Here is a 23766-nt window from a genome sequence, read left to right as displayed (position 1 = left end):
AAAAGCCATTTTGCCAGCCAAAGAGAGTTACAAAAAGCACAAAGAGATAAAAATGTATCACTAACCTTTGATGATCTTCATCAGATAACACTCATAGGACTTCATGTTACACAATACATGTATGTTTTGTTCGATAAAGTGCATATTTATTTCCAAAAATCTCTATTTACATTGGCGTGTTATGTTCAGTAGTTCCAAAACATCTGGTGATTTTGCAGAGAGAGACATCAATTTACAGAAATACTCATAATACATTTTGATAAAAGATACAACTATTATACATGGAACTTTAGATAAACTTCTCCTTAATGCAACCGCTGTGTCAGATTTCAAAAAAACTTTATGGAAAAAGCATACCATGCAATAATCTGAGTATGGCACTCAGAGACCAAAACAGCCAAGGAGATATCCACCATGTTGTGGAGTCAACATTAGTCAGAATCTACTAATAATATGCATATCTTATCTTCTGGGGATGAGTAGCAGGCAGTTGAATTTGGGCATGCATTTAATGACGTGAAAATACTGCCCCGTCACCAAGAAGTTAAAGCGGATATTGAAAACTGTATTAAAAGGGGTGAGAGGCATGTTAAAAGGTGGCGGTGCAGTCTAGTCTGACACAGCAGGCCCTTCTCTCAAACATGCAATCTTTGGACAATAAAATGGACATACAGGGAATATTAAACCACCAACGGGACATTAAAAACTAGCATCTTATGCTTCACGAAGTCGTGGCTGAACGACGACAATATCAACATACAGCTGGCTGGTTATATGATGTACCGGCAGAATAGAACAGCGGCAGGATAGAGGGGCGGAGGTCTACATATTTTTGTAAACAACAGCTGGTGCACAATATCTAAGGATGTCTTGAGCTATTGCTCGCCTGAGTTTCTCATGATAAGTTGCAGACCACACTAACTACCGAGATCATTTTCATCTATAGCTGTTCATCTGTAGCTGTTCATCTGTAGCTGTTCATCTGTAGCTGTTCATCTGTAGCTGTTTACATACCACCACAGACTGAGGCTGGCACTAAGACAGCATTGAATGAGCTGTTTTCCGCCATAAGCAAAAAAGAAAACGCTCATCCAGAGGCGACGCTCCTAGTAGCTGGGGAATTTAATGCACGGAAACTTAAATCAGTTAAAAAAAAAATTATCAGCATGTTAAATGTGCAACCAAAGGGAAAATAACTCTGTAGCGCCTGTACTCCACACATAGAGATGCATAAAAAGCTCTCCCTCGCCCTCCACTTGGCAAATCTGACCATAATTCCATCCTCCTGATTCCTGCTTACAAGCAAAAATTAAAGCAGGAAGCACCAGTGTCTAGATTAATAAAAAAAGTGGTCAGCAAATGTGAGTAAGACCCTTAAACAGGTCAACATTCACAAGGTCAGATGGATTACCAGTACGTGTACTGCGAGCATGCACTGTCCAACTAGCAAGTGTCTTCACTGACATGTTCAACCTTTCCCTGTCCGAGTCTGTAATGCCAACATGTTTTAAGCAGACCACCATAGTTCCATTTCCCAAGAACACTAAGGTAGCCTGCCTAAATGACTACCGACCAGTAGCACTCACGTCTGTAGCCACGAAGTGCTTTGAAAGGCCGGCCATGGCTCACATCAATACCACCATCCCGGAAACCCTAGATCTACTCCAATTTGCATACCGCCCCAACAGATCCACAGATGATACAATCTCTATTGCACTCCACACTGCCCTTTCCCACCTGGACAAAAGGAACACCTATGTGAGAATGCTATTCTTTGACTACAGCTCAGCGTTCAACACCACAGTGCCCTCAAAGTTCATCAATAAACTAAGGACCCTGGGACTAAACACCTCCCTCTGCAACTGGATCCTGGACATCCTGAAGGGCCGCCCCCAGATGGTAATGGTAGGTAACAACACATCTGCCACGCTGATCCTCAACACAGGGGCCTATCAGGGGTGCATGCTGAGCCCCCTCCTATACTCACTGTTCATGCCTGATAGCACGGCTAGGCACAACTCCAACACCATAATTACATTTGCCGATGACACAACAGTGGTAGGCTTGATCACCGACAACAACGAGACCGCCTATAGGGAGGAGATCAGAGACCTGGACGTGTGGTGCCAGGATAACAACCTCTCCCTCAACTTGATCAAGACAATGGAGATGATTGTGGACTACAGGAAAAAGAGGACAGAGCACGCCCCCATTCTCATCGACGGGGCTACAGTGGAGCAGGTTGAGAGATTCAAGTTCCTTGGTGTCCACACCAATTTCCTTGGTGTCCACATCAACAAACTAACATGGTCCAAGCACACCATGACAGTCATGAAGCAGGCACGAAAAAACCTATTCCCCCTCAGGAGACTGAAAAGATTTGGCATGGGTCCTCAGATCCTCAAAAGGTTCTACAGCTGCACCATCGAGATCATCATGACTGGTTGCATCACTGCCTGGTATGGCAACTGCTCGGCCTCCGACCGCAAGGCACTACAGAGGGGTAGTGCGTATGGCCCAGTACATCACTGGGCCAAGCTTCCTGCCATCCAGGACCTCTATACCAGGTGGAGTCAGAGAAAGGCCCTAAAAAATCTCAAAGACTCCAGCCATCCTGGTCATAGACTGTTCTCTCTGCTACCACATGGCAAGCGGTACTGGAGCGCCAAGTCTTGGTCCAAGAGACTTCTAAACAGCTTCTACCCCCAAGCCATAAGACTCCTGAACATCTAGTCAAATGGCTACCCAGACAATTTACCTGCCTGCCTGCCCCCCGACTGATCAGTGTGGCTGCCGTGACATCTGATGTCTTAAGCTCACTGCAAGAGACAACACTGCAGATCATATAGCTGAGGGGTAGCCTACTGTATATGGAGGAATTGTCCGAGTGATCATTTGATCCCAGATGACGCACAAGACTTGCAACTTGCATTTGTGTACAATCAATAAAACATCATGTGACAGGCAGTTTTCATCCATACCTGAACATAAATAGCTTGAAGAGAATCTTGAGTCGTATTGTACCATTTAGAGGTACAACTGCCACTTAACTCTGTCCTTCTGACAACCACCTAGGGTGCTTTTCAGGAATATGACAGTCAGAACCTACTCCCTGTTCCAAGCACTCAGTGGGGATGCAAACGTCACTCTAATAAAACACTACTAAAATAAGTACTTTCCCTCCAAACCAGGGAAACGTCGTTTTCATGGGGTTTAAGACTTGGTCGAGTACAGAGGTCCATCTCCCGCTCTCTTTCTCTGTGCCACCAGTAAGTAGAGATAGTAGTATAAATCCCCTGGCACAGTCCCCACAGCCGGACAACTTTCTCACGGTTTCTGGAAGGAAATGCTGTAGGAATCTCAACCGGTGTCGCTCATTCAGCCGACAGAAACTTTCAACCGGTTTTCCCCATTAAGCAGCGAGTCGGAGTCAGAGGCCGAGCCTTCTCGTCTCTACTCCTCCCGTTGAAAACTCAAGTCATTGGCGACTCCATTACCCGCAGTATTAGACTTAAAACGAATCATCCAGCGATCATACACTGTTTACCAGGGGGCAGGGCTACCGACGTTAAGGCTAATCTGAAGATGGTGCTAGCTAAAGCTAAAACTGGCGAGTGTATAGAGTGTAGAGATATTGTTATCCACGTCGGCACCAACAATGTTAGGATGAAACAGTCAGAGATCACCAAGCGCAACATAGCTTCTGCGTGTAAATCAGCTAGAAACATGTGTCGGCATCGAGTAATTGTCTCTGGCCCCCTCCCAGTTAGGGGGAGTGATGAGCTCTACAGCAGAGTCTCACAACTCAATCGCTGGTTGAAAACTGTTTTCTGCCCCTCCCAAAATATATAATTTGTAAATAATTGGCCCTCTTTCTGGGACTCACCCACAAACAGAACCAAGCCTGACCTGCTGGGGAGTGATGGACTCCATCCTAGCTGGAGGGGTGCTCTCATCTTATCTACCAACATAGACAGGGCTCTAACTCCTCTAGCTCCACAATGAAATAGGGTGCAGGCCAGGCAGCAGGCTGTTAGCCAGTCTGCCACTAGCACAGTCAGTGTAGTCAGCTCAGCTATCACCATTGAGACCGTGTCTGTGCCTCGACCTAGGTTGGGCAAAACTAAACATGGCGGTGTTCGCCTTAGCAATCTCACTAGGATAAAGACCTCCTCCATTCCTGTCATTATTGAAAGAGATCATGATACCTCACATCTCAAAATAGGGCTACTTAATGTTAGATCCCTTACTTCAAAGGCAATTATAGTCAATGAACTAATCACTGATCATAATCTTGATGTGATTGGCCTGACTGAAACATGGCTTAAGCCTGATGAATTTACTGTGTTAAATGAGGCCTCACCTCCTGGCTACACTAGTGACCATATCCCCAGTGCATCCCGCAACGGCGGAGGTGTTGCTAACATTTACGATTGCAAATTTCAATTTACAAAAAAGAAAATGACGTGTTCGTCTTTTGAGCTTCTAGTCATGAAATCTATGCAGCCTACTCAATCACTTTTTATAGCTACTGTTTACAGGCCTCCTGGGCCATATACAGCATTCCTCATTGAGTTCCCTGAATTCCTATCGGACCTTGTAGTCATAGCAGATAATATTCTAATCTTTGGTGACTTTAATATTCACATGGAAAAGTCCACAGACCCACTCCAAAAGGCTTTCGGAGCCATCATCGACTCAGTGGGTTTTGTCCAACATGTCTCTGGACCCACTCACTGTCACAGTCATACTCTGGACCTAGTTTTGTCCCATGGAATAAATGTTGTGGATCTTAATGTTTTTCCTCATAATCCTGGACTATCGGACCACCATTTTATTACGTTTGCAATTGCAACAAATAATCTGCTCAGACCCCAACCAAGGAACATCAAAAGTCGTGCTTTAAATTCACAGACAACACAAAGATTCCTTGATGTCCTTCCAGATTCCCTCTGTCTACCCATGGACGCCAGAGGACAAAAATCAGTTAACCACCTGAGGAACTCAATTTAACCTTGCGCAATACCCTAGATGCAGTTGCACCCCTAAAAACTAAAAACATTTCTCATAAGAAACTAGCTCCCTGGTATACAGAAAATACCCGAGCTCTGAAGCAAGCTTCCAGAAAATTGGAACGGAAATGTCGCCACACCAAACTGGAAGTCTTCCGACTAGCTTGGAAAGACAGTACCGTGCAGTACCGAAGAGCCCTTACTGCTGCTCGATCATCCTATTTTTCTAACTTAATTGAGGAAAATAAGAACAATCCGAAATTCCTTTTTGATACTGTCGCAAAGCTAACTAAAAAGCAGCATTCCCCCAAGAGAGGATGGCTTTCACTTTAGCAGTGATAAATTCATGAACTTCTTTGAGGAAAAGATCATGATTATTAGAAAGCAAATTACGGACTCCTCTTTAAATCTGCGTATTCCTTCAAAGCTCAGTTGTCCTGAGTCTGCACAACTCTGCCAGGACCTAGGATCAAGAGAGACGCTCAAGTGTTTTAGTATTATATCTCTTGACACAATGATGAAAATAATCATGGCCTCTAAACCTTCAAGCTGCATACTGGACCCTATTCCAACTAACCTACTGAAAGAGCTGCTTCCTGTGCTTGGCCCTCCTATGTTGAACATAATAAACGGCTCTCTATCCACCGGATGTGTACCAAACTCACTAAAAGTTGCAGTAATAAAGCCTCTCTTGAAAAAGCCAAACCTTGACCCAGAAAATATAAAAAACTTTCGGCCTATATCGAATCTTCCATTCTTCTCAAACATTTTAGAAAAGGCTGTTGCGGAGCAACTCACTGCCTTCCTGAAGACAAACAATGTATACAAAATGCTTCAGTCTGGTTTTAGACCCCATCATAGCACTGAGACAGCACTTGTGAAGGTGGTAAATTACCTTTTAATGGCATCAGACCGAGGCTCTGCATCTGTCCTCGTGCTCCTAGACCTTAGTGCTGCTTTTGATACCATCGATCACCACATTCTTTTGGAGAGATTGGAAACCCAAATTGGTCTACACGGACAAGTTCGGGCCTGGTTTAGATCTTATCTGTTGGAAAGATATCAGTTTGTCTCTGTGAATGGTTTGTCCTCTGACAAATCAACTGTAAATTTTCGTGTTCCTAAAGGTTCCGTTTTAGGACCACTATTGTTTTCACTATATATTTTACCTCTTGGGGATGTCATTCGAAAACATAATGTTAACTTTCACTGCTATGCGGATGACACACAGCTGTACATTTCAATGAAACATGGTGAAGCCCCAAAATTGCCCTCGCTAGAAGCATGTGTTTCAGACACAAGGAAGTGGATGGCTGCAAACGTTCTACTTTTAAACTCGGACAAAACAGAGATGCTTGTTGTAGGTCCCAAGAAACAAAGAGATCTTCTGTTGAATCTGACAATTAATCTTAATGGTTGTACAGTCGTCTCAAATAAAACTGAAGGACCTCGGCGTTACTCTTGACCCTGATCTCTCTTTTGAAGAACATATCAAGACCATTTCAAGGACAGCTTTTTTCAATCTACGTAACATTGCAAAAATCTGAAACGTTCTGTCCAAAAATGATGCAGAAAAATGTATCTATGCTTTTGTCACTTCTAGGTTAGACTACTGCAATGCTCTACTTTCCGGCTACCCGGATAAAGCACAAAATAAACTTCAGTTAGTGCTAAATACGGCTGCTAGAATCCTGACTAGAACCAAAAAATGTGATCATATTACTCCAGTGCTAGCCTCCGTACACTGACTTCCTGTCAAAGCAAGGGCTGATTTCAAGGTTTTACTGCTAACCTACAAAGCATTACATGGGCTTGCTCCTACCTATCTCTCTGATTTGGTCCTGCCGTACATACCTACACGTACGCTACGGTCACAAGACGCAGGCCTCCTAATTGTCCCTAGAATTTCTAAGCAAACAGCTGGAGGCAGGGCTTTCTCCTATAGAGCTCCATTTTTATGGAACGGTCTGCCTACCCATGTCAGAGACGCAAACTCGGTCTCAACCTTTAAGTCTCTACTGAAGACTCATCTCTTCAATGAGTCATATGATTGAGTGTAGTCTGGCCCAGGAGTGGGAAGGTGAACGGAAAGGCTCTGGAGCAACGAACCGCCCTCGCTGTCTCTGCCTGGCCGGTTCCCCTCTTTCCACTGGGATTCTCTGCCTCTAACCCTATTACAGGGGCTGAGTCACTGGCTTACTGGGGCTCTCTCATACCGTCCCTGGGAGGGGTGCGTCAGTGGGTTGAGTCACTGATGTGATCATCCTGTCTGGGTTGGCGCCCCCCCCTTGGGTTGTGCCGTGGCGGAGATCTTTGTGGGCTATACTCAGCCTTGGCTTAGGATGGTAAGTTGGTGGTTGAAGATATCCCTCTAGTGGTGTGGGGGCTGCGCTTTGGCAAAGTGGGTGGGGTTATATCCTTCCTGTTTGGCCCTGTCCGGGGGTGTCCTCGGATGGGGCCACAGTGTCTCCTGACCCCTCCTGTCTCAGCCTCCAGTATTTATGCTGCAGTAGTTTATGTGTCGGGGGCTAGGGTCAGTTTGTTATATCTGGAGTACTTCTCCTGTCCTATTCGGTGTCCTGTGTGAATTTAAGTGTGCTCTCTCTAATTCTCTCTTTCTTTCTCTCTCTCGGAGGACCTGAGCCCTAGGACCATGCCCCAGGACTACCTGACATGATGACTCCTTGCTGTCCACAGTCCACCTGACCGTGCTGCTGCTCCAGTTTCAACTGTTCTGCCTTATTATTATTCGACCATGCTGGTCATTTATGAACATTTGAACATCTTGGCCAAGTTCTGTTATAATCTCCACCCGGCACAGCCAGAAGAGGACTGGCCTGGTTCCTCTCTAGGTTTCTTCTTAGGTTTTGGCATTTCTAGGGAGTTTTTCCTAGCCACCGTGCTTCTACACCTGCATTGTTTGCTGTTTGGGGTTTTAGGCTGGGTTTCTGTACATCACTTTGAGATATCAGCTGATGTACGAAGGGCTATATAAATACATTTGATGTGGATGAGCGTGAGTGTGAAATAAAAGTAAATGGCTAGATTGAAGAGTGGGACAACAGAGTTCTCGAAAGACGAGGGGGACAGAGTGACAGCGGAAAGCAAGGCAGACTCCAGCACTTTTCATCTTTACTGTACAGTCAATATGAAACTAAGAGTTCCCACTGTTGCACACTGGTGATCAAATCAAATTTTATTGGTGGCATACACATATTTAGCAGATGTTATTGCAGGTGTAGCGAAATGGAGGGAATGCAATGTACAGTACCAGGGTTTTTCTGGATCAAAATTAGGCTTAGGTGGTGGGCGTGGTGGGGACGTGGCCATGGGCGTGGCAAATAGTGCGGTTGCACACAAAATCTTTCAGTTTTAAAGCAAATTTCCCATAATTCCACAATTTTTCCATGTGGCGGAGATTAAGTTGTTCATTCTACGCTGACAATCTCAGAGAGAAAATGTTTCAGTTTTAAAGCAAATTTCCTATACAGTAAATACACCGACAATATTTAAAAATAATAATACTAATAATAATAATAACAAAAGCAGAAACATTCATCCCCCATCTTTTGATGCCATTAACTGGTGAAATCACTGCATTATGATGACAAATGACTTCAATGTATCTCTGACTGAGGCCATAGGGCTTGTTCAGTAATAGACTGTCAGGCAGGCAAGGCAAGCAGATTGCAATCCAGATTATTGTTCAAACTGGCTATCTATCAGTGGCAGGCAGTGCCATAGAGTAGCGATGAAGACTGAGGGGTGTTCCAGTGTTATTCCACTGTGCTGCTGCCGTCAGTGCATGCCACTGCCAGTGGACCAGGCCGGGCCAGGGTAGCTGAAATAGCAGGTGCTCCAGAGCCCTCTGACCCCAATTCTCTCTGTCCTCATGCCAATGGAATGTGTGTCAGCTAAGGTGAAATGATACTAATGTCCCTTAGCCGGCTCTGACCAGACAACACCACAAGCCAGACCTACAGTCCAGCCAAAAGGCAGCTGCTAATGTGTGTGTGGCGTACACTCCAGAGAGACTGTGGCCTCTATAACCCCAGGATTTTCATGCTGATGGGTATAGTATAGTCTCTCTAAGCTACTAGCCTTAATGTGTGCCTCATGTATGTATGAGAGACTAGAATAGCCCATCGCAAGAGTGGAGCAGTGGCAACCAGGTGGAGCTAGAAATAGCTGTGGCCAAGGATGAGGACACCGACAGAACTGATGTAGGCTGTAGGCTAGGATGCAGGCTAGGCTGTAGGATAGGATGCAGGCTAGGCTGTAGGATAGGCTGTGGGCTAGGATGTAGGCTAGGATGTAGGCTAGGATGTAGGCTAGCCTTGGATAGAAAGGACCAAACCCATCAACCTCAAAAGCAATAGAGTTCAGTGTTGTCATGAACCATTTACCAGCAGTACCATTCAATTAGTTAACTTGTACTCAATGAGAATAAAACCAGTTTGAAACACATCTACAACTTTGCAAGCCACAAGTCTAACTGTATGGAGGCCAGTTTTCTGTGAAGCCAAAGGCAGATTTCAACATTGTGTGAACAATGACGTAATTCTCTTTTTCATCACTAGCCCTGGCTTGGCAGTTAGGGTCAGGGTCGTACCTGGGGTTCCCTCGCAGGGCGGCGTGGTGCAGGGCGTTGAATCCGTTGTTGTTGGTGATGGTGACGTCAGCTCCCGCCTCCAGCAGCACAGAGAGCATGTCGTCCCTCTTCTTACTAATGGCGTCATGCAGGGGCGTGTCTCCCTCGGAGTCCTGTACGGGGGCGACATACATACCGTTACCACAATATCTAGCAGGAACCATCATTATCAAATCAAAATCCTATCACTAACAATATAGGCCTATACTGGTTATGTGAAGGAGACGTTTACATTTCACAAACACTTGAGTGCAGAGAGAGCCACCCAAATATTTTGGTTAGATTGGATGCTTATATTGTATTTGTCCTGTTTCACAAATGTACAAGTGTGTATTATTTGCATGTGTGAAATGGAAGTGTGTGTGGTGTGTATGGTTACCTGGAGGCTGGGGTGGCAGCCAAAGTCCAGCAGGGTCTTGACCACCTGCAGATGGCCTTTGTTGACAGCAATGTGCAGTGGGGTCTGTCTGCGCTTGTTCCTGGCGTTCAGGTCAGCACCGCCCCTCTGCAGCACCTCGATCACAGAGCCCTCGTCTCCGAAGGACGCGTGGTGCACCGCCCGGTCTCCATCCTTGTCCTGGGAGGGATATTATACACAGACTGACCCAATGTCTTAACTGTTTACACCTCAGCGAGCATCCAACTATGACTGATACAGTCAGCTTTTTAAGAGTATGAATTGAGACCAGTATAGAAAGACTGAACAACAAAAAAAGGGATTAGTTTCACTAGAGCACAGCTGTTCAATGTCAATCCTGGAAAGAAACACTCCAGGTTTTCATCCTCTCCTAATAAGGGACTAATTCAGACCTGGGACAGGTGAGTGTAATTAACTACCAGGTAGAAGAAAAACAGATGTGTTTCGGCCCTCCAAGTCTGGAATTTACAGTGCCTTGCGAAAGTATTCGGCCCCCTTGAACTTTGCGACCTTTTGCCACATTTCAGGCTTCAAACATAAAGATATAAAACTGTATTTTTTTGTGAAGAATCAACAACAAGTGGGACACAATCATGAAGTGGAACGACATTTATTGGATATTTCAAACTTTTTTAACAAATCAAAAACTGAAAAATTGGGCGTGCAAAATTATTCAGCCCCCTTAAGTTAATACTTTGTAGCGCCACCTTTTGCTGCGATTACAGCTGTAAGTCGCTTGGGGTATGTCTCTATCAGTTTTGCACATCGAGAGACTGACATTTTTTCCCATTCCTCCTTGCAAAACAGCTCGAGCTCAGTGAGGTTGGATGGAGAGCATTTGTGAACAGCAGTTTTCAGTTCTTTCCACAGATTCTCGATTGGATTCAGGTCTGGACTTTGACTTGGCCATTCTAACACCTGGATATGTTTATTTTTGAACCATTCCATTGTAGATTTTGCTTTATGTTTTGGATCATTGTCTTGTTGGAAGACAAATCTCCGTCCCAGTCTCAGGTCTTTTGCAGACTCCATCAGGTTTTCTTCCAGAATGGTCCTGTATTTGGCTCCATCCATCTTCCCATCAATTTTAATCATCTTCCCTGTCCCTGCTGAAGAAAAGCAGGCCCAAACCATGATGCTGCCACCACCATGTTTGACAGTGGGGATGGTGTGTTCAGCGGGATGAGCTGTGTTGCTTTCACGCCAAACATAACGTTTTGCATTGTTGCCAAAAAGTTCAATTTTGGTTTCATCTGACCAGAGCACCTTCTTCCACATGTTTGGTGTGTCTCCCAGGTGGCTTGTGGCAAACTTTAAACAACACTTTTTATGGATATCTTTAAGAAATGGCTTTCTTCTTGCCACTCTTCCATAAAGGCCAGATTTGTGCAATATACAAATATATAAAATATTGCTGTCCTATGGACAGAGTCTCCCACCTCAGCTGTAGATCTCTGCAGTTCATCCAGAGTGATCATGGGCCTCTTGGCTGCATCTCTGATCAGTCTTCTCCTTGTATGAGCTGAAAGTTTAGAGGGACGGCCAGGTCTTGGTAGATTTGCAGTGGTCTGATACTCCTTCCATTTCAATATTATCGCTTGCACAGTGCTCCTTGGGATGTTTAAAGCTTGGGAAATCTTTTTGTATCCAAATCCGGCTTTAAACTTCTTCACAACAGTATCTCGGACCTGCCTGGTGTGTTCCTTGTTCTTCATGATGCTCTCTGCGCTTTTAACGGACCTATGAGACTATCACAGTGCAGGTGCATTTATACGGAGACTTGATTACACACAGGTGGATTGTATTTATCATCATTAGTCATTTAGGTCAACATTGGATCATTCAGAGATCCTCACTGAACTTCTGGAGAGAGTTTGCTGCACTGAAAGTAAAGGGGCTGAATAATTTTGCACGCCCAATTTTTCAGTTTTTGATTTGTTAAAAAAGTTTGAAATATCCAATAAATGTCGTTCCACTTCATGATTGTGTCCCACTTGTTGTTGATTCTTCACAAAAAAATACAGTTTTATATCTTTATGTTTGAAGCCTGAAATGTGGCACAAGGTCGCAAAGTTCAAGGGGGCCGAATACTTTCGCAAGGCACTGTAAACAGCCCTGATATAGCGTCTAGGGATATCATTTCTAGCACTGTTGGTCTTGGTATTGGGGAGGATTTAAATATATAAGTATTGAGAAGGGGCTATAGTATTGACGTTAGTATTGAGGAAGAACTGTTGGCTGTACAAACCTCAGCCTCCAGGTCCACGTTGTGTTTCAACAGCAGCTTGAGGACGTCCACGTGTCCGTTCTGACTGGCCGCCTGCATGGCTGTGTGTCCAGCACACTGCCCATTCACCTACAAACACACAATGTAGCACTGTTAAGTGTATTCTTGTATTTTGAGTTTATCCAGTGCACTGCCTCGTCACCCGCATACACAAGAGGGGGTTGTGTGTGTGTTTCATCGCCAACTGAGGTACTGGAATACTTGGGGCATAAATATTCATGTGTGGTACTTTGGGAGACACAGAACATATCTTGCCCTGGCAGGAGGATCACTTTGCCCAGCTCACTGTGCTTTAAAAAGGTCCAATGCCGCCATTTTTATTCAAATATCAAATCAATTCTGGGTAACAATTATCTACCTAAATGTGATTGTTTAAATTACAATGGTCAAAAAGAAACAAAAAAAGCTTCTTGGCAAAGTGATTTCTCAAGGAAGAATTATGCCAGAACTGTGTGGGAGCAGTCGGAGTGGGTGGCCTAACAGGAGCAGCCTAATGGGAGGGACATGTAAACTGAAAAGTAGCTATTATTGGCAGAGAAGTTTGAAACTCTTATATTGGTATATTAACTTATACTGCCAGGCAGGCAAAAACTCCACTCATGCAAAACCAGCTGAAATGTCAGGCATTTTTTTTCAAACAGCTCTTACACTGAAAGGGAATTATCATCATCATCGTCACAATTTCACAGTAACACAGGAAAATCAAGTTTGACTGCACTGGGCCTTTAGGTAATAATTCCACTGAAAGACACCGAGGAACCTGGCCAACCCTCACCGCACTGAGACACGCGTGCTCACACACACGGTCGCAGAGACAATGCAGCAGAACGCTTACAATGAGGGAGGGAGGCTAAGACGCTCTACTCTCTATTCTAAGCAGCTCTCTAAGGAAATAGGAGAGCGCAGACAGCAGACAGCTCCCCTTAGGGGCAGGTTGTTGGCCTGGTTGATGGAAGGACAAGCATCACTAGGGACAGGAGTTATTCCTTAAACTCGGTGCCCCACCTATAACTAGGCCGCAGAGTTTTCCTAGTCATGTGGAAAATTGGCTCTAGACCATAAAATGGGGTATATTCACTCGGCTTGGGCGGTATACCGTATATACCACATACCAGAATATTTGGAAATAGCCACAGTATGTTTTTTTCAATACCGTCAAAACTATTTATTTCACATTTTTCCAAACATTGTAATATTTGTTGCAAGGGTTGCAAAGTGTCGGAAACGTTCCGGAAAATGTCCCATTGGGAGTTAAGCCCTGGAATTTGGGCACTTTTGATTAAATTCATTTTAAAAAAAAGTTAGCTTATAACAGTGAACCTTTTTTGTGAGATAGACACAAGGTAATTCTAGGTCTTGTAGAAGAAACAGAAATGCACACCTATTAAGACTGGCTATCGGAGTAGAAAACTTGAAAATAAAAGAGAGCCGCACACTCTAGGAGCTCAGATGCAAAAATTTAATTACCAACGTTTCGACATGAAGACAGCTTGGCTGTCGAAACATTGGTAATTACATTTTTGCATCAGAGCTCCTAGAGTGTGCGGCTCTCTTTTATTTTCAAATTCTAGGTCATGTGGCATATTTTGGTTAACTATCCCCAATTCAATGGAATAGCAAACCTCTGCATTAAAGGTCGACCGATTATGATTTTTCAACACCGATACCGATTATTGGAGGACCAAAAAAGCCGATACCGATTAAATCGGCCGATTTTTAAAAATGTATTTGTAGTAATGACAATTACAACAATACTGAATGAACACTTATTTTAACTTAATAAAATCAATTTAGTCTCAAGTAAATAATGAAACATGTTCAATTTGGTTTAAATAATGCAAAAACAAAGTGTTGGAGAAGAAAGTAAAAGTGCAATATGTGCTATGTAAGAAAGCTAACGTTTCAGTTCCTTGCTCAGAACATGAGAACATATGAAAGCTGGTGGTTCCTTTTAACATGAGTCTTCAATATTCCCAGGTAAGAAGTTTTAGGTTGTAGTTATAGGACTATTTCCCTCTATACCATTTGTATTTCATTAACCTTTGACTATTAGATGTTCTTATAGGCACTTTAGTATTGCCAGTGTAACAGTATAGCTTCCGTCCCTCTCCTCGCTCCTCCCTGGGCTCGAACCAGCAACACAACGACAACAGCCACCATCGAAGCAGCCTTACCCATGCAGAGCAAGGGGAACAACTACTAGAAGGCTCAGAGCGAATGACGTTAGAAACGCTATTAGCGGGCGCTAACTAGCTAGCCATTTCACTTCGGTTACACCAACCTCATATCGGGAGTTGATAGGCTTGAAGTCATAAACAGTGCAATGCTTGACGCACAACGAAGAGCTGCTGGCAAAATGCACGAAAGTGCTGTTTGAATGAATGTTTACGAGCCTGCTTCTGCCTGCCACCGCTCAGTCAGATACTTAGATACTTGTATGCTTGTATGCTCAGTCAGATTATATGCAAAGCAGGACACGCTAGATAATATCTAGTAATATCATCAACCATGTGTAGTTAACTAGTGATTATGATGGATTGTTTTTTATAAAATAAGTTTAATGCTAGCTAGCAACTTACCTTGGCTTACTGCATTCGCGTAACAGGCAGTCTCCTTGTGGAGTGCAACGAGAGAGAGGCAGGTCGTTATTGCGTTGGACTAGTTAACTGTAAGGTTGCAAGATTGGATCCCCTGAGCTGACATGGTGAAAATCTGTCGTTCTGCCCCTAAACGAGGTAGTTAACCCCCCGTTCCTAGGCCGTCATTGAAAATAAGAATGTGTTCTTAACTGACTTGCCTAGTTAAATAAAGGTATAATTATTATTATTTTTAATCGGTGCCCAAAAATACCGATTTCCGATTGTTATGAAAAATTGAAATCGGCCCTAATTAAATCAGCCATTCCGATTAATCGGTCGAACTCTACTCTGCATGCACAGTGCATTTTTCCATCACATGTGCAGTGCACTCTTCCTTCACATATTGAGCCCACACTACTACACTGTCTGAGCCATGGACAATATGCTTTCTGGTAAGTTTTGATTACAATACTGGGGTGAATATATTTTATATGACACGTGATTTTTTGTTAACTAGTAAATAGTAGCCTACAGCAAAGTGTGTTTAAATCATTTCTTACTTGTAAACAATTTCTGCTAGTTAGTTTTTGCTACCAGGTGGGTTTTAACTTGCTTGAGCCTGCTAACTAAGGTGTTAATTCACCTGTTTCCATACATGTTTCATTTTAAAACATTTATCTTACAAAGAAGTTGTTTAATCTAACTGCTTAACTATTTATCTGTACATGGAATTGTATTTTTCATTTTTTTTTAAACAAATTGTTCATAATCTTTACAGGAAAATGCCATGGTCACTATCTGATGTGTGGAGACATTTCACTGCAGCTAATGTAAAAGGAAAAGCTGTGTACATTTGCAGATAATGTGCAAAATCAAATGTGAAGAAGGCAACAAAGATGTAGAATCATCTGGTGAAGTGAATAAAGTTCCCTCAGTGCTCACAACAAACAACCTCTGACAAAAGTCACTACTTCTATTCTGAGGTGAAAATTATGAATCAGACACCTTATCGATAGCAGCAGCTCACGGTCCTCCTGGAATCAAAAGGTTTTTTGACTCAATGGAGTAACATATGTCAGAGAAATGCTGATGAATGTCTTGTTCGAGCTGTGTGTGCAACTGGTTCACCTCTGAAGCTCACAGGCAATGTGTATTGGAAGAGATCTCTGAATCCTCCAACCAGACATGCTTTATCTACTAATTTGCTGGGGATGCAGAGTTCAACAGAGCTCAAGTGAAGGTCAAGCAAATCATAGAGAAAGCAGACTGCATTGCAATCATCTCTGATGGATGGTCGAATGTTCATGGGCAAGGAATAATTAACTAAATCATCTCCACCCCTCAACCAGTATTCTACAAGAGCACAGACAAACTCTACACTATTTAACTTATAACAAGGCACACCTGTTAATTGAAATGCATTCCAGGTGACTACCTCATGAAGCTGGCTGAAAGAATGCCAAGAGTGTGCAAAGCTGTCATCGATAGGCACATAACACATGATTCTATGTGTTATTTCAAAGTGTTGATGTCTTCACTAATATTCTACAATGGAGAAAATATAAAAAAAATAAAGAAAAACCTTTAAATGAGAAGATGTCTCCAATAAAATAGTTGAAATTGTTGCATTTATATTTTTGTTCAGTATAGATGGCCGCACCGCTGCGTCAATGGACACTTAAGGATTAACTGAGCCCCTGTCGTCATATCATCATTTTGCCATCTCAATTACCAATAAATATATCCTCGAGGGGGGGAATGCGCCATGGAACTAAACTATGATAGACACCTACAAAGCTTGAGGCTGTGTTGAATGAAGAGATCACTTACGTCCACGTCAGGTCTCTTGAGGATGTCCTCCACCTTGGCCAGGTCTCCATTAGCTGCTGCTTTGACCAGCTCCTCATTGACATCACCCGACTCCTGGGTCTCAAACAGCTTCTTCAGCAGCTGAGACAGACGCTCTACACACAACGTTACATGGGGGTCATCTTCTAGGTCCAAGGAGTGAAGATTGTGTGTGGTGTGTAAGAGGGGCCAGTGTATGCCCACTTATAAACAGGCTAGTAGTAGATATGGAAAAAAATATTGGTTTAAGGTTTGTGTATCGGTGTGTACACACTGTAAATGTGTGTGTTCTGACTACCTCCGGAGGCGTTGGTGACAGCAGAGCCAGTGGGGGCCACCTTGGTGACGGCAGCAGGGTTATAGGTCCATGACGTTCCACACACCTCCACCTTCAGGTCGCTGTCAGAGTAGATCTGCTGCACGCGGCCCACCTTGCCCAGGGTCTGAGGAAAACAATACATTCTTTACTATAGCATTTTTTATTACAACCTCAAAAGAGCATAAACATACCATACTGTTAAGAGATTCTGTTACAATCTGTTAAGTACCAAATATTATTGAAGGGAATTCTGAACCTCCTCTCAGAATTCTAGTGTCTCTTACACAGGGAAGTTAAATTATCTGCGATATAACCAAGGTATAAAAAACAAATACAATTTGAGGGGAAACAAACCCAAAAGAGATGCGCATCTGTGTATTTAATTTCTACAAAGCCATTCGTTCCCATTTCAGAAACAGACACGGCCCTTCCTTTCCAAAAACATGACAGGAAAGCGTAATCACAGATGAGTCTACAGCACTGTTCTGATTATTCATTCAAAGGGCAGTTGTAGGGCTGAGTGAGAGCCAGACATTTCTCATCTACACAGCCAATTATCTGGGGCCTTGTTGATGTCCGTCAAGTTTCTGAGCGAGGAAAGGAAAGGCATTTTGTGGCTGTCTCCCTGTTCTTTGATAAGACTGAGGCTACGTTGCAATATCCACGGTCTCCAGCATACTAGATACATACATTTATTCTAATCAGGAATGCATTCTGAGTACTATGCTAATGTGGATATTGAAACAGACTAACACGTCGTTACAATATGTAAACACTAGTATACCAATTAGAATGCATGACCAATACATTGCTTCATTGGCAGCCATCTTTCCTACACAAACTTTTCCAGCCTAGTGTCGCAGAGAGTCATGTGTAATTTGAATACCATTCACTAGCAAGTCTGCAACTTGATTCACTCTGTTTGGAGAGTCAACTAAAGAGCTGAAAAGGCACTCCACCTAGCTTAAAATGAATCGGGACATCAGTCCGACTCAAGGAGCCTTTCGTGAACACTCAAAACTGAGGGGGCGGGCTAAGGGCAACGGGAGGAGGGGAGCAGCAGCAACAACAGTAGGTACCGATGAACAGGTTTTAGGGCTTAGTAGTCATGACATACATCCAGGTGATACGGTCCTTGTTACGTGGGAGATGAGATGTGGAAGAAAAAGGATGTTTTGCTGACAAAGGAAACGCATGTGTGTCTTACAGGCAGCCCACTCCCCATGCGTGTCTTACAGGCAGCATGGCCTCAGCCCACTCCCCATGCGTGTCTTACAGGCAGCATGGCCTCAGCCCACTCCCCATGCGTGTCTTACAGGAAGCATGGCCTCAGCCCACTCCCCATGCGTGTCTTACAGGCAGCATGGCCTCAGCCCACTCCCCATGCGTGTCTTACAGGCAGCATGGCCTCAGCCCACTCCCCATGCGTGTCTTACAGGCAGCATGGCCTCAGCCCACTCCCCATGCGTGTCTTACAGGCAGCATGGCCTCAGCCCACTCCCCATGCGTGTCTTACAGGCAGCATGGCCTCAGCCCACTCCCCATGCGTGTCTTACAGGCAGCATGGCCTCAGCCCACTCCCCATGCGTGTCTTACAGGCAGCATGGCCTCAGCCCACTCCCCATGCGTGTCTTACAGGCAGCATGGCCTCAGCCCACTCCCCATGCGTGTCTTACAGGCAGCATGGCCTCAGCCCACTCCCCATGCGTGTCTTACAGGCAGCATGGTCTCAGCCCACTCCCCATGCGTGTCTTACAGGCAGCATGGCCTCAGCCCACTCCCCATGTGTGTCTTACAGGCAGCATGGCCTCAGCCCACTCCCCATGGCCTCTCTGCAGCAGCTTGATACGGTCGATGTCGTAGCAGATCTGGACCAGGTCTCCCACCAGGAACTGGGAGCTGCCTCCCTCTGCCCCCGCCGCAACACCTTCCCCACTACGCACCACATTGGCCTTGGTCAGCACTGCAGGGTTGAATGTCCACCTGGACACACACACACACACTTTGAGGTGGCACCTACATCATCGAAATTACAGTGTCATAAATATCTTTCATTAGGACAAATAGGTTAAGTCCATGTCCCATTCTTGTTTTGACAGAAGTTGTTGTGTTATGACAGGACTGTGCTTGTGTACCGGTCTTAATTTTTTTATTGAACCTTAATTAAGACCTGATATAGCTTACCTGTTCCCACTGGGGTACTGCACCACAATGTCGTGGTCCTCATCGATGCCACACACGGTACCGGTGGTGGTGAGAGTCTCGAACATACCGTCTGTCCAGCCTCCGTGGCCGTGCTGTAGGGACTGGACTATTTCCAGGTCCAGGTCGATGTTGACCAGGTCTCCGATCTGCAAACCGCCTGGGTTTCTGTTGCCATTCTGCTCACCTGTGGGGAGAGTGCAGGTGGAATACATACTGGTTACACATTCTTATTTATTTACTTTATTTCACCTTTATTTATGTAGGTTAGTCTCACTAAGATAAAATAGGGTGGACAAATCAGATCACGGATAGTCTTTTTTGATTACTTGTATTAAACTTGACGAGTTCATTTGGTTGCTGCAGTGCTGCTAAACAAAACCCAGGTATCACTGGCCAGGAATATCTGAGAGAAGACACGATCCTTGAGATTGCGGAAATGCTGTGCCAGTGTGGCCTGTGACTGCACCCGGGCTGTCTCCATGCAGCCTGATATTGCCTGTATTGGTGTGATGATGCCACCTAGTGGACACTACCAGTAACAGCAGGCAGGCAGAGACGTGCTCCTGATGCCCTTGGACTCAACTGCAGAACACTGTGCTGGGGAAGTATTGGTGCAATAATTACGGCGTAGTGCCATGGATCACGAGTACTGTACTCACCGAGAACAGGGCAGTGGTCTCTGTAGAAAGAGCCTCCTTTGGCATCCTGGACACATTTCAAATCCGACTGAAAGGGAGAGACAGGAAAAAAAGCATCAGCTAATGATCTACTTAATTCAATCTATTAGAAGTACAGTAGATTAACAACGACATAAGAGTAAATTCACACTGCAGTGACATTGTGTTAAAGTTAGGGCGGGGTGGCAACAATGGCATTACCTTAAGGACTCTGGCTCAGCAGGAAAGGAACAGCATCATATCATTTGAAATGACAGATGCGGATGGGCATCCACAGTCAGACAGAGGGCAGCCATGTTGACTAAAAGGCATACTGCTCCTCTGACAGAGCAGGGTTCACTAACAGTGGTTGCGCCCTCAAATTGGACCCTATTCCCTACATAATGCCCTACTATTGGTCAATGTAGCGTACCATAAGTGCATCATAAAGGGAATAGGGTGCAATTTGGGATATTAGCTTTTAGATGTCATTTTGTACAAAACAGATGTGTAAAAAGCAAAGGAAAAAAGAAAACACATTGAGGAAAGGAAAGTCAAGAGACCAGACGGTGGCCTTTTGGTGCTACAGTCAAAGTCGGAAGGTTACATACACCTTAACAAAATACATTTAAACTCAGTTTTTCACAAGTCCTGACATTTAATCCTTTAATTCCCTGTCTTAGGTCAGTTAGGATCACCACAGGATCACCACAAAAATGTGAAATGTAAGAATAATAGTAGAGAGAATGATTTATTTCATCACATTCCCAGTGGGTCAGAGTACATGCACTCAATTAGTATTTGGTAGCATTGCCATTAAATTGTTTAACTTGGGTCAAACATTTCAGTTAGCCTTCCACAAGCTCCCCACAATAAGTTGGGTGAATTTTGGCCCATTCCTCCTGACAGAGCTTGTGTAACTGTCAGGTTTGTAGGCCTCCTCGTGCGCTCACGCTTTTTCAGTTCTGCCCACACATTTTCCATAGGATTCAGGTCAGGGCTTTGTGATGGCCACTCCAATACCTTGACTTTGTTGTCCTTAAGCCATTTTGTCACAACTTTGGAAATATGCTTGGGGTCATTGTCCACTTGGACCAAGCTTTAACTTCCTGACTGATGTCTTGAGATGTTGCTTCAATATATCTACAGTGCCTTGCGAAAGTATTCAGCCCCCTTGAACTTTGCGACCTTTTGTCACATTTCAGGCTTCAAACAAAGATATAAAACTGTATTTTTTTGTGAAGAATCAACAACAAGTGGGACACAATCATGAAGTGGAACGACATTTATTGGATATTTCAAACTTTTTTAACAAATCAAACACTGAAAAATTGGGCGTGCAAAATTATTCAGCCCCTTTACTTTCAGTGCAGCAAACTCTCTCCAGAAGTTCAGTGAGGATCTCTGAATGATCCAATGTTGACCTAAATGACTAATGATGATAAATACAATCCACCTGTGTGTAATCAAGTCTCCGTATAAATGCACCTGCACTGTGATAGTCTCTGAGGTCCGTTAAAAGCGCGGAGAGCATCATGAAGAACAAGGAACACACCAGGCAGGTCCGAGATACTGTTGTGGAGAAGTTTAAAGCCGGATTTGGATACAAAAAGATTTCCCAAGCTTTAAACATCCCAAGGAGCACTGTGCAACCGATAATATTGAAATGGAAGGAGTATCAGACCACTGCAAATCTACCAAGACCTGGCCGTCCCTCTAAACTTTCAGCTCATACAAGGAGAAGACTGATCAGAGATGCAGCCAAGAGGCCCATGATCACTCTGGATGAATTGCAGAGATCTACAGCTGAGGTGGGAGACTCTGTCCATAGGACAACAATCAGTCGTATATTGCACAAATCTGGCCTTTATGGAAGAGTGGCAAGAAGAAAGCCATTTCTTAAAGTTTCCATAAAAAGTGTTGTTTAAAGTTTGCCACAAGCCACCTGGGAGACACACCAAACATGTGGAAGAAGGTGCTCTGGTCAGATGAAACCAAAATTGAACTTTTTGGCAACAATGCAAAACGTTATGTTTGGCGTAAAAGCAACACAGCTCATCACCCTGAACACACCATCCCCACTGTCAAACATGGTGGTGGCAGCATCATGGTTTGGGCCTGCTTTTCTTCAGCAGGGACAGGGAAGATGGTTAAAATTGATGGGAAGATGGATGGAGCCAAATACAGGACCATTCTGGAAGACAACCTGATGGAGTCTGCAAAAGACCTGAGACTGGGACAGAGATTTGTCTTCCAACAAGACAATGATCCAAAACATAAAGCAAAATCTACAATGGAATGGTTCAAAAATAAACATATCCAGGTGTTAGAATGGCCAAGTCAAAGTCCAGACCTGAATCCAATCGAGAATCTGTGGAAAGAACTGAAAACTGCTGTTCACAAATGCTCTCCATCCAACCTCACTGAGCTCGAGCTGTTTTGCAAGGAGGAATGGGAAAAAATGTCAGTCTCTCGATGTGCAAAACTGATAGAGACATACCCCAAGCGACTTACAGCTGTAATCGCAGCAAAAGGTGGCGCTACAAAGTATTAACTTAAGGGGGCTGAATAATTTTGCACGCCCAATTTTTCAGTTTTTGATTTGTTAAAAAAGTTTGAAATATCCAATAAATGTCGTTCCACTTCATGATTGTGTCCCACTTGTTGTTGATTCTTCACAAAAAAATACAGTTTTATATCTTTATGTTTGAAGCCTGAAATGTGGCAAAAGGTCGCAAAGTTCAAGGGGGCCGAATACTTTCGCAAGGCACTGTATATATATATATTTATCATTCTCCTCCCTCATGATGCCATCTATTTTGTGAAGTGCACCAGTCCCCCCTGCAGCAAAGCACCCCCACAAGATGCTGCCACCCCGTGCTTCATGGCTGGGATGGTGCTCTTTGATTTGCAAGCCCCCCCCTCTTTTTCCTCCAAACATAACGATGGTCATTATGGCCAAACAGTTCCATTTTTGTTTCATCGGAACAGGACATTTCTCCAAAAAGTACGAACTTTTTCCCCATGCGCAGTTGCAAACCATAATCTGGCTTTTTTAAGGCGGTTTTGGAGCAGTGGCTTCTTCCTTGCTGAGTGGCCTTTCAGGTTATGTCGATATAGGACTCGTTTTACTGTGGATATATATATACTTTTGTACCTGTTTCCTCCAGCATCTTCACAAGGTCCTTTGCTGTTGTTCTGGAATTGATTTGCACTTTTCCCAACAAAGTACGTTCATCTCTAGGAGACCGAACGCGTCTCCTTCCCGAGCGGAATGACGGCTGCGTGGTCGCCTGGTGTTCATACTTCCGTACTATTGTTTGTACATATGAACGTGGTACCTTCACGTGTTTGAAAATTGCTCCCAAGGATGAACCAGACTTGGAGGTCTACAATTTTTTTTCTGAAGTCTTGGCTGATTTATTTAGATTTTCCCATGATGTCAAGCAAAGAGGCATAGTTTGAAGGTAGACCTTGAAATACATCCACAGGTAAACCTCCAATTGACTCAAATGATGTAAATTAGCCTATCAGAAGCTTCTAAAGCCATGACTTAATTTTCTGGAAGTAGCGTCCCACCTGGCCAACATCCAGTGAGATTGCAGAGCGCCAAATTCAAATACAGAAATGCTCATTATAAAAATTCAGAAAACAAAACTTATTTTACATAGGTTTAAAGATTAAGCATACCTAGCCCAGAACATAGCCCAGTTGACAAATTATTACAAACAGTAACCAGCCAAGTAGAAGCATTACAAAACTCAGAAATAGAGATAAAATGAATTCCTTAC

At 43.9% G+C, this 23766-nt stretch overlaps 1 protein-coding gene across 5 annotated transcripts in view; it reads right to left on the bottom strand.

The window, feature by feature from the left end:
- The window catches only part of LOC110530507 (E3 ubiquitin-protein ligase mib1), a 93716-nt gene that overhangs the window by 52652 nt on the left and 17298 nt on the right, over window positions 1-23766 (bottom strand). For 4 of the 5 annotated variants that reach the window (XM_036986155.2, XM_090182566.1, XM_090182567.1 and 1 more), the window contains exons 5-12: window positions 19979-20045; window positions 19299-19503; window positions 18911-19097; window positions 17094-17238; window positions 16778-16911; window positions 12330-12437; window positions 10043-10240; window positions 9625-9776 (exon numbers count right to left, since the gene is read on the bottom strand). In XM_036986155.2, the coding sequence (XP_036842050.2) occupies window positions 9625-9776; window positions 10043-10240; window positions 12330-12437; window positions 16778-16911; window positions 17094-17238; window positions 18911-19097; window positions 19299-19503; window positions 19979-20045 (1196 nt within the window). Of the gene's footprint in view, window positions 1-9624; window positions 9777-10042; window positions 10241-12329; window positions 12438-16777; window positions 16912-17093; window positions 17239-18350; window positions 18398-18910; window positions 19098-19298; window positions 19504-19978; window positions 20046-23766 lie in introns of those variants that run through there. The other variant, XM_090182569.1, reaches the window with a different exon arrangement.

The sequence above is a fragment of the Oncorhynchus mykiss genome, chromosome 8 (genome assembly GCF_057628025.1).
Source record: "Oncorhynchus mykiss isolate SJ-2025 chromosome 8, ASM5762802v1, whole genome shotgun sequence".
NCBI classification, from domain to species: Eukaryota; Metazoa; Chordata; class Actinopteri; order Salmoniformes; family Salmonidae; genus Oncorhynchus; species Oncorhynchus mykiss.
The sequence above is the reverse complement of the archived record's forward strand: the minus strand, read 5'-3'. Positions and strand labels throughout refer to the sequence as shown.